Source organism: Gouania willdenowi, chromosome 4 (assembly GCF_900634775.1).
Source record: "Gouania willdenowi chromosome 4, fGouWil2.1, whole genome shotgun sequence".
In the NCBI taxonomy this organism is placed as follows: Eukaryota; Metazoa; Chordata; class Actinopteri; order Blenniiformes; family Gobiesocidae; genus Gouania; species Gouania willdenowi.
In genome coordinates this window covers 24730300-24741559 of record NC_041047.1, presented here as the reverse complement: position 1 = coordinate 24741559, position 11260 = coordinate 24730300, and the positions used below count along the sequence as shown (strand labels likewise).

At 36.3% G+C, this 11260-nt stretch overlaps 1 protein-coding gene across 1 annotated transcript; it reads right to left on the bottom strand.

Annotated features, from left to right (window-relative positions):
- Positions 1–345: 345 nt before the first annotated feature.
- prdx6 (peroxiredoxin 6) lies at positions 346–10526 on the bottom strand. The gene is made up of 5 exons (XM_028445492.1): positions 10327–10526; positions 6109–6265; positions 2682–2825; positions 760–906; positions 346–674 (listed from the first exon to the last, which is right to left on the bottom strand). The coding sequence occupies exons 1-5, from the start codon at positions 10416–10418 to the stop codon at positions 549–551; spliced, it is 666 nt and encodes a 221-aa protein (XP_028301293.1). The 5' UTR covers positions 10419–10526; the 3' UTR covers positions 346–548.
- Between the last annotated feature and the right edge of the window lie 734 nt (positions 10527–11260).

Genomic DNA, 11260 nt, shown 5'->3' with positions numbered 1-11260 from the left:
CAGTGTTTAGGTTCAAATATTTCTATTCCGTTGTTGACACCATGTTTTATATAATTTTTACTCATTTATTCTAATTAAAAGGCTGACTCGATAGAAAAGACAAACATTTTAGGGAAAGCAAAACAAACTATACATTATGACCTGCAAAATAACAGATTTAGAGAAAGTTTTAATGTATTTTTTCATTAAAAAAAGTAAATAAAAACTGCGGATACTGTCGCCCCCTATTGTTAAAAGACAGTAATATATGCTGGAGAAACTCGTTTTAAGGTGAAGAGGGCCACCTTGTGGTGAGGTGTAATAGTGTCGCTCAATCCTGAACTTAGAATAAATGACAGCTTACAATTACATGTAAATGCTAAGTTTATTTAGACCAACCAAGGCACAGTGTTCTGGATATCCTGTTGAGTGCAAAAAATATATATCCATGGCTCAATTACTAACTCCAGTCACCAATCTGAAGTGCATTTTTTTAGTTTTCTACATATGAACTATATTTTCAGACCAGATAGAGGCAAACTGCTGAGTAATGATCTTCCTGCGTGTGTTCAAGGTTTGGTGAAACGCAGGTAGTTTTTCTTAGAAGGCACTTCTTTACATCTCACACCGTTGGGGAAGAGGCTCGCAGCTTCAGCGTCAGACAGACTGGGGATGACCATGACCTCATTACCAGGCTGAAAGAAATCCAGATTCTAATTACTTTGATTGCAACCAGTTAATGTAACCAAAAAATGAATTATTGTGTGATCATCAACAAACCTTCCAGTCGACAGGGGTGGCAACTTTCTTCTGTGCCGTCAGCTGCAGGGAGTCGATCACTCTGAGCAGCTCGTCAAAGTTCCTGCCGGTGGTTGCAGGATAGAGGATGGACAGCTTCAGCTTCTTATCAGGGCCAATCACAAACACCTGGGGGAAAAAAGCAAAATTCATCAACACCAGTTTAAGGATTTTTTTTTTTTTACAGTTACTACCTCTGCAAGGGGTCATTATATAACCGCCATTTTGTTTTTTTTCTTTTGTGAGCAGGATTACTTCAGAAGTACTTAATGGATTCTGACAAAAAACCAAAGACATACCTTACGCCAGTGGTTCTCAAACTTTTTGGGCTTTCTTTTCATTTCTAAATCCAAGTACCCCCTTTGTCTGACACTGTGAAAAAACAACTATAAAGCATAACGATGGAATGAAAGTGATTAATAGTGGTAGAGTGGGTCGTCCAGAAACCAAAGGGTTGGGGTTTCGAACCCTTCTATCCAAATCATTGTTGTTGTGTCCTTGGGCAAGGCACTTTACCCACATTGCCTCGTATGACTGATGTGACTGGTGTGAATGAAAAACGGTTTCTATAACACGCTTTGAGTCTCCTCGACGAAAGCGCTATATACAGTAAATCCAAGCCATTAGTATTATTAATATAACTAGGACTGGATGATTAATTGCATTTGCAATATCATCGCAATATCATAAAACGGGATTTTCTAATCGCAAAAACTGCATTTTGTTTTTCTTGTCCTGTCTTACACTGTCCTGTTAAGTTCAGAGTGTTTAAGAAGTGCAGTCCACATGTTTACATGTTTCATGAAACGTAAAGTTAGTTAGATATGTTGAAGAGGTAAAGCCACAGATTTGTTTGCTTTATTGCTGTAATCTGTGCTTTAAAATTTATATTTTATATTTATTTAAAGTTTAAATAAATCTGAAATTGTTTATTATGAAATGGATTGATTGCTTGTGTTTATTGAAAAATACACAACAAGAGGCCCTTGAAAAAATAATCGCATATTAAATCGCAACATTGAGGGAAAAAATAAAAACAAAAAATCGCAAACAGTCCAGAATCGTTCAGCCCTAGTGATGACACATTTTAAAGAGTCTAATTGTGTAAATAAGTTAATAAATAGTAGTAAATAGTAAATAGTATTTAGTGCCTCCTGAATAAATTCTGATCTGGATCAATGTTTTTGAAAAATTAAAAAAAAAAAAAATCACATCTCAGTTTGTATTTGACCGATCTTTATGTAATTTCACTGAGTTAAGTCAAGATGATACTCAATTATCCCACCGAGTTTAATTCAGATCAGATCTGGATTGGGCGTTTCATCATGATTTAAAAGAATAATAATAATGTGTGAGCCAATACATTCCAACCAACTGTACCGTTATTAATGGAGATAGACATTTCTTCTAAGCCTTTAAAATGCAAATGCTCATGTTACTATGATCAGGATCAATTATCCAGATAACTGCCCATATCTGGCAAAGAGAAGTTCGCAGAGACCTTTAAAAAAAGGCTTCATGCTCTGAATGTTATCCATGAAGCCAGTATAGAAGAAACTGATCGATATCCTTTAGTTGAAAAGTCACCCAGGCCTTTTCTCATTATGATCCACTTTGTGAAAGGAAAAAGCCTTGTAGCAATGGGTTCATGATTTGGCTGGTTTTTAGTTTAATGAAGCAATAACTACTGTAATTACAGTGGATGTCCCTCTGTTTTCAAAATAAAAGCATGTAGACAAATCTTACTCTCCTGCACCCCAAAATCAACTGACCCATAGCACGATTGTGAGCCCCAGCCCTGTTGTTAAGACCTCTGCTGCAAATGTAACTTTGTTTTTTTAAAGTGTATTGGTTTGAAAACCGAAGGCTCAACTTTACATGTGTGTCTGTATTAAAAGTCTTACACAGCGAGCGGTCAGGGGCACCCCATCCTGGTCTCTCTCGTCGGGGTCCAGCATGCCCAGCTGCACCGACAGTTCCCTCTTGTGGTCGGCGATGATGGGATAGGGCAGCTCGCTCCCAGACTCATTGTTGAAAGCCATCACATCCTGTACAGCACGGAGGGACAAGGAGGCTCTTTGTTAGAGAATGCCAACACTTTGAGTTAATAATTCTCTGCAGATTTCTGCTCCAACAGCAATAAACTCAAATGCCACAAACAATGGGTAAATTATTACATTAAAGCCGTTAACTAAACAGAGTGTGGTTCCATCTGCATCATTTCAAAGCAGATTTGTTAGGAGTGCAGTTCTAAAAGTCCACCAATCGCTGGCCTCGCTAAGGAGGTGTCACTGCTCAGTGTGGTCAAAAGTCAATCCCACAGTTTGTTTTATGGAGTTTAAATCATGCCATAACCTCATAAACACACAAAACACGTTTTACTCACACACAACAATTCACAGACATACTCAGTGTGGCTTGCAAATACAAAACATCACTCACAAACTAATGGATTTTGTTTTGCAAATAAGAACCATACCTATCAAACAAATGCAGTATTTTTTACACATAAAAAAACATGCCTTCAATTACAAAAAAAATCTGTGGTCATTACAATCAACTATAAAATACTTTGATCTTAACTGTGGTTTACAAACATTTAAACATGACCTTTATCAGAGCAGAGCGGCACTTTGCAACAACCATTCACCAGAAGACGTCACATGACAAACTGAAGATAATCTCTTTAACTAAAACGAAGGCTTTTTAATTATGTATTGTGTTTGTGTTCTAATTGTTTTATTTTTCTACTCATGTTAAACATCTTTAAGTATTACTACACATTAAAGGTGGGGTAATATATTGTGCGTCATTATATCGCGATAGTGTGCTGTCACACAATGTATTGTAGTGGGTACGAGTGGTATCTTTACAATCTACTATACATCAGATTGTTTTTATTTATTTTTAATATTCCTGTTGAGGTAGGGTTAGGGTTCATACACAGTAAGTATATAGGTAAATATGTCTAGAGTTAGTCAAAATGTTTTTTCGTATCTTGAGCTCGGTGCATCATCCCTCCCCTGATATGCATTAATGATACTTTTTTATCTGGCTCTTCTGTTTTAAATAAGCGTAATAGATAGCCCCCTGTTCTAGTACGCTTTGCACTATTTCACTAAAAGTGTGAATATTGATATTTACATATTGCAGTTTTGCACACATGCAGTGTCACACCATGTTAGTCTAAGTCCTATACGTGCTGTATATGGTACAGATGTGCAATGGCTGTGTAACCATCAGCTACACAAATATTCAGTTTCTAAAATAAAAGCACAAGTCCCAGGTCCACCCAAGAGTCGAACTCATGACCTATTACTGGCCCACATTAAGTCTGATATATGGCATGTGGGTCAGATATTGTCCCTTGAATTAATTTGCCATGGTAATTTATCTTGAGAAAAACATTGTTAAAAGGCATTACAAACATAATATCTAAAACTATTGGCAATCTACATAAATAAAAAATAAATAAATAAATAAAACGGTCTACGTGTAAATCATATGTAGATCCATTAATCAAATTACAAAAGAGAGCATTAAGAGTAATAGATAATAAATAGATAGTAATAGATAAAGTGGAATTCGGGAATGAAACTTATGGATGTAATAAGGTTACCCTTTGGGTATTATATCACTTTTTAAACTAAGAGAAGGAAAACATAATTTTAGAGGGGTTTATATATATATATATATATATTTATTTTTTTTAAGTAAATTTCTAACAAATATTAAAAGAACATGTATTTCTGTTTACGGTGTTAATAATGAAAAAACAATATTTTGCTCCTGTTGAAACGCTAGTTAATAAGCTGATGAATAGCGCTGGTATTGAGTTGTTTCTATTGTGTTTTAATAATGCTGTTTGGGGACGGGCTCTGATAAACAGTTACTGCTTCAGCTCAATCCATATTTAGTTGTGTAAAAGGACATGTCCTCCCTTCTCTCTCTAATCTGAACAAATGGCCTTCACAAACTTTAAAGAGCCATATGCCTTAAGCATGCGCAAAGGGGCCGACCGGCATTTACGACTGTTTGCTTTACCCCTGCTTCTTTAAGCACACGGCAGAATCTTTTCCCTTTGTGTTCTGCTTTTGCCCAATAATTAACAATTAAACATTGTCAAAGCGGAGACAAATTTCTGATAAAAGTTTGAAATGTATTTTTCTATACCGCCACTAACTCTTTATTCACAGGATATCAAGGACAATGTTTCAAATGAATATCTCTCATTAACTTTACATAAAACACACTTTATCTTGTATCAAACTGTTCAGTAAAATACGATCTTGACGTATGACGGTATTATGATTTATTGTCTAATTTCTTCTCCAAAGAAATGTTCTCATTCATCCATCCTTTCACACATACCTGATAACCCTAACCCACATGAAGCACCTAAAAATCTGATTGGCTCCCGAAAACATTTTGGTAGTGCAGTGTATGAATGTCTTCTTTAATCTTTTATTTTCTTTGTAACAAAGTGTTTTCTTTCTTTAGACCTTTTCAATTAGTTTCGAGTCCCAGTGAAAAACATTCTGTTCCAAATGAAGAAGCTGATCCACAAGAACAAAAGCCTGCATGAGCTGAGCCTGAAAGCTGACAGAGCAAATCAAGCTGACACAAGTCAGAACCAGTGGAAACCTGCTAACTGAAAGAATGCCCAGAACCAGGTCCAGAAACCGACCCGTTCGGACACACTCCAGCGGTCCAGAAACACGCTTTGCTGCTTTAAACTCCTCTCGTCAGTCCGCTTTGCCCCAAGAGAAGGACCACAGATTTTAAGAACCAAGATACTCTGGATCAAAATTCCAATCGGGTCCAATGTAACTACAGCTACATGGTTCCACACTGACCTTATCATAGCTCTCTCTCTCACACACATACACACAATGAAATTATGCTACTTTTATTTCTTTCTTTCTTTGCTAAGCTTTTCCATTTAAAGGTGCAGTCCGCAACTCTCAGATCCCTCTCTCCCCCGCTGTTCTCTTGCCCAGCCTTCAAACTTTCCCTCCTTCAAAAGTCCCCCCCTCAGAGGAGCTAACAAGCTAACGTTAGCCCGACATCAACATCACAGTAATGTAACACGCTCTGTTAAAAAAATATTACTGCGGCGCTTCTCTCTCACAATGTGCACACGCCTCAGCAGCAACAACAACTCAGTGTCACTTACAGCAGCCACACGGAAGCAAAAAGTCAATTTTATAAGAGTTTACTCTTTGTATTGAATTGTATATGTTTGAAGACCTCAGTTCACCTAATCTTTCTGGCTGCTCTGCTCAGTGTTATCATGTCATGAATCAGCCAGGTGAGCGTGCACCCTCTGACCTTGCTCCATCCGCAGTGATCCTCCACGCTGTCCACGGACAAAGCGATCATCTTTACACCACGCTTCTTGAACTCATCTGAGAGCTTGGCAGCGCGGGCCAGCTCAGTGGTGCAGACAGGAGTGTAATCTTTGGGGTGTGAAAACAGGATCCCCCACCTGTACAGAAGAAGACAGGTGGATGTTTGTTAGTCCCATATGGGAGGGTTTCTGAAAGGAGACCCCCACCACTGTGGATTAAGGCTGCACGATTAATCCATACAAAATCAAAATTGGATAATTTATTGAGGGGGATTTATAAAAAGTCAAAATCGGAAAATCGCTTTTCCTGTTTGATCATGTGTAATCTAGGGCTGGGCGATATATCGAATATACTCGATATATCGCAGCTTGTAGTCTGTGCGGTGTTGAAAATGACCATACCGTTAAACTCGCGGACTTTTTTTTTTTTTTTTTTTTTTTGAAATGTCATCTTAATGACAACATGCACAAAAGGGCACTATTTGTTTTAAAATATTGTAGTGGCATTATGTACAAAAAGTGCACTTTAATTTTGTGTTTTGAAATGCCATGTGAGTTGCATCCTGCACTAATGTCTTGTTTTGAAATGTCTCTGTGACAATTTTGCACAGAACGTGCACTTTCTGTTGACAATTTTATGTTTGAGCCACTCACTGTTTAATAAATACAGTTATGTCAACTTTGACTTAGTTGTGATATCCCCTTTTTTGCATGAAAGTTTAAAATTGGCATATATTAATGCAGTATGATCAAGAATGTTTTAATGTAGACATATAGAATCATCATACTGGTGTGATTTTGTGCATCAAAGTGTTAATTCAAGGGTAATGCAAAATATCGAGATATATATCGTGTATCGTGACATGGCCTAAAAATATTGCGGTATTTATAAAAGGCCATATCGCCCAGCCCTAGTGTAATCACATTAAGTCTCTCTCCCTTTACAAACTGTTGAAAAACAAGTTTCAAACACGTGTTTAACGTGATAGACCCCCAGGCCGCTACAACCTCTTCTTTTTACAATGTGAATTTTGTGCCAGGGTTTTTTTTTTCTAATGCAAGGTTCTCTTTTTTCAAAATACCAAGGGATTCATTTTTGGTTGGACAGGTTGTTATTTTTATCAAACCCACAGGGGATTTAACATTCTTTGTTCAAGCTTTACATTTGCACTTTATTCCCAATACAGAAGTTAGCTTTCACTTTTTCAATTAAAACAAAATACTTGCAATAAGTAAATCCAGTGTCTTTTTTTATTAAAGGAAAAAAAAATAAATAAATCAGAATCGAGTTTTCAAAGTAAAAAAAAAATATCTGGATTTTCTTTTGAGATAAAAACGTGCAGCCTTACCGTAGATGTGTGCAAATAAACCTACCTTAACTTGTGATGTTCATAAAAATACACAATAAAAAAAAAAAAAAACACCCAGGATTTCCCACACATTAATTTATTTGCCATAAATGCAACAGTACTAATAAATGGCATAATCATTTGTTTCGGTTTTCAGCCTTGGTGTTCTCATTTTCAGTTTTCGGCCAATAATTCTCACTCCACAGTGCATCCCTAGTTATAACTTATAAAGACCTCTCAGTACAAATATGTGGGCAAACAAGTCCACAAGTCTGAACAGCTTTAACTCATGTAATATGAACCTGTGTTTGTATAAATGTACCTGGAAACTCAACGTGTGCATAAACATTAACCCATGCTGTTTGTAGTGTTAGCTAACAGGCTAACCACTTAATGTGTGTTGAGCTGCGGCTTAAATAAATGACTTACTTCATTTATTTACTAAACCTTATTATTATTTCATTTAATTGTATTAATTTCAATTTGAGTTTATTTCCAACTCCTTTTTTTTCTTTTTGCGCACGTGTGGATGTATATACTATTATTTATTTATCATTATTAAGATAAAGACTGTTAACTGCACTTTTTATTTGAAAATAAAATAATAGTTAATGAAAAGATCAAGCATTACTTCATCCCACTCCCTTTCCAGCGGTGTATTTATTTATGTTATCTACAATATTTATGCTAATACATATCACGTCATTAACCACGTAGGTAACAAATGGAAACATGCATGTACACATACTGCTGAAGCTTTTTCTGTTTGCATAAAATATATAAATAAAAACTTTTTTCTTTGTGTATAATATTTGATTGCTAATCAAGACACTTTGATAAGAATGACAGTATATTGTAAACATAGGATTTTTTTTTTTTTTTCAATGAAAAGATTTGCTCTAAAAAGGTTGAAAAACACTGCCATATGCCGTACCCTTCTTTAAAGGCTAAAAAAATTATAATACTCAAAGCAGATTATGGTTATGAAGGATTAAACTGGTTATTCTTTAACTGGAAGCTATAAACTTTTATTCACAGCTGACCTTGGCCAAAGTGTGTAGTTTATATAACATCAAAATTCAATGATCAAACATCACACGGGTCATAAAGAGATGCACTTAGTGGGAAAATTTTTAAAGCGATGCAGAGATGCACTTAGTTTGGGAAAAATATGAAAAAAACAAATTTACAAATGATGATTAGAAATAAAGAATCGTGCAATATCAGAATGTAATGTATGAGTGGTCAGACAGTCACATTGTCTGAATCCCAGCAGAGAAGCTGGGCCTTTAATAGCTCCAGTAAAACTGACACTTCCTGTGGGGGAAAACAAAAAACAAAAAAAACAAAACCCCTGAGCAGTCTTTAAGTTGTTGACTTTCTCAGAAAAAATACTTGTCATTTGGGAATCACATGTGTTTTCTTTCCAGATCTGTGTTTTCAATGAAATGTGACTTATCACAAGGCTGCTCACACACTGATCACCTGATGGCTGAGTAGCTCTGCAAAATGTTGCAGCCCTCAAAGTGCACGAGTGCACATTATGAAGCATTTGCAAACAGAGAGGAAACTTTTTTTAATTATGGTCTACAACGCATTTGTTTGTGGGATTTGAAATTAAATGGCACCAGTTGGTGACCAGTGTGCCTTAAAAGTGGCTGCAAACTTTTTTTTCCCCCCTGCCCTTGAACTTTAAAGCTGCTGCACATGCAACAAGAATCTTATTCAGCTCAGGCTGGAGCACAGAACTGAAACTAGGGGCACAACTTTAACAGATGACAGCCTCCCACAGTAGTGCATGAAAGAGAAATAAATGATGTCATTGTGTTGAACTATTTTTATACATGTGATTATTGCTCCATGCATTACGTTTAATCTGGTCGGCTATGATGTTATGCATTTCATTTTTGAAAGTGTCTATAAATACGTTAAACGTAGCAATAGCCCCCGGGACTATGGGTATGACCGATTATGTTGCCGAACCTTTTCTACATAAGCATAATGTGGCTGTGTTTTCACTGTGTTAGGATGGCTGAGTGGTCACCTGACTCAAGGATTCTTCCTTCTGCTGCCGTGGTTTCGAATCCCACGTTTGACATATATATATATTTTCATTTCAACATAATATTTAACACTGCAAATTCCACCTTTAAAATACAAATATGAAAAAAATTAGATTTCAGGGTATTTCCAGGGTTAGGCTAAAAGAAAGGAAGTGTCCATTATTGATATGGAAATGTATCAATAGCCTCCCAGGACTATGGGTACTTTTTCCAGACCATCTATACATAAGCGTAATGTGCCTGTCATACAAATATTTTAATTTTTACATATTTATCATGACAAATTCCACCTTTAAAAATACATGTGTACGTAAAAATACGTGGGTAATACGTAAAAAAACAAAACATTTTAGGGTATTTCCTGGGTTAGGGTTAAAATAAAAGTGTTAGCGGGGTAGCAAAAAATAAATACGAGCTAAAACAAAACTGACGGAACTTTAAGTCACGTGGTGCCCCTAACACGTCCCCTAAACTGACCAATGAGGGGCTGCGTACGAATAGATATGTTTCCGTATCTAACATCTAATTGGCTGCTCTTTGCTCCTACAGCAGCCTAGTTTTAATTTTGTGATTATGTTACATAATCCAGTCCCGTGTGAGCATACCCAGTATTAGGTCAAACTACATTGTAAATCCAGTAGGTGTCGCAAGACAGCGTGTGTTATAATTATTGTATTGATTAAAAACATTGGTTTTCCCTTTTTTTGAATGCTGAAGCACCAACAATGCATGATGTCCCCAACCAAACATAAACACTTCCTGGGAACAATGACGTGTTCGCACTTACGAGCTGCCCAGGAATTCATGGAACTTGATCGGGCCGATGGTGGTGTCGGCCTGGAAGTTCGGGAACTCGTCCCCCAGCAGGAGTCCAGGCATGGTCACACAGGAGAGGAGAGTAGACGGTGGTAGGATGAGAGGTGCACAGAAGAGATCAGACAGCAAAGAGCAGAGTAACGTGCTCACCAATGGACACGGAAAGGGGCGGAGCTACACAGCCAGTGAGCTCAGCCACCAATCACCGAGGAGAAGGAAGCACGCTGGAGTTTTTTCCCCCTTTTATAGCTTTATTAACACAAAAACAAAACTCTAAAGGCATTTTTTGTCATCTATATCAGTGTATTTCAACCTTTTTTGAGCAAAGGTACGTCTTTTCAATGAAAAAAAATCCAAGGCACACCACCAACCGAAAAATGTTAAACTGATTCAACGTTGTCCCTATATTAACAATATACAGTCATTCTTATTAAAGTGTCATGAATAGCAATCTACGGAAGCGTATAGCAGCCACAGGGGGAAATGTGTTTTGGATCACAATATTGCATGAACAATATAATTATGTTGTACAAACATGATAATAAATTGTACAAACAATATAATTAATTTGTACAAACATTGTATGGACAATACAATTAATTTGTTCAAACAATATAGTGATTAAAATATATATTTTCCCCTGTGGCTGCTATACGCTTTAGTAGGAATTAAATATTAAACACAAAGAAAAAAGTCTTTATAATCTTTCACATTTCTTCTTCAAATAAAAAGTGCCATTGACAATATTTTTCTTATATTTATATAATATATCTAAATATTATTAGTAATAATAATCCATCCATCCATCCATTTTCAGACCCACTTATTCCTGTTTGACAGGGTAGTAATTATAATAATAATAACAAGTATAAATATATATGTAATTTATATAATATATATATTAT

Bases quoted from the DNA above. Each gene is read 5' to 3' on its own strand.
- prdx6 (XM_028445492.1), bottom strand. From the start codon at position 10,418: ATGCCTGGACTCCTGCTGGGGGACGAGTTCCCGAACTTCCAGGCCGAC. The intron at 2,826-6,108 runs GTCAGAGGGTGC...CGTGCTGTACAG, and splicing joins ATCACTGCGGATGGAGCAAG to GATGTGATGGCTTTCAACAA. The intron at 675-759 runs GTTTGTTGATGA...GATTTCTTTCAG, and splicing joins CCACCCCTGTCGACTGGAAG to CCTGGTAATGAGGTCATGGT.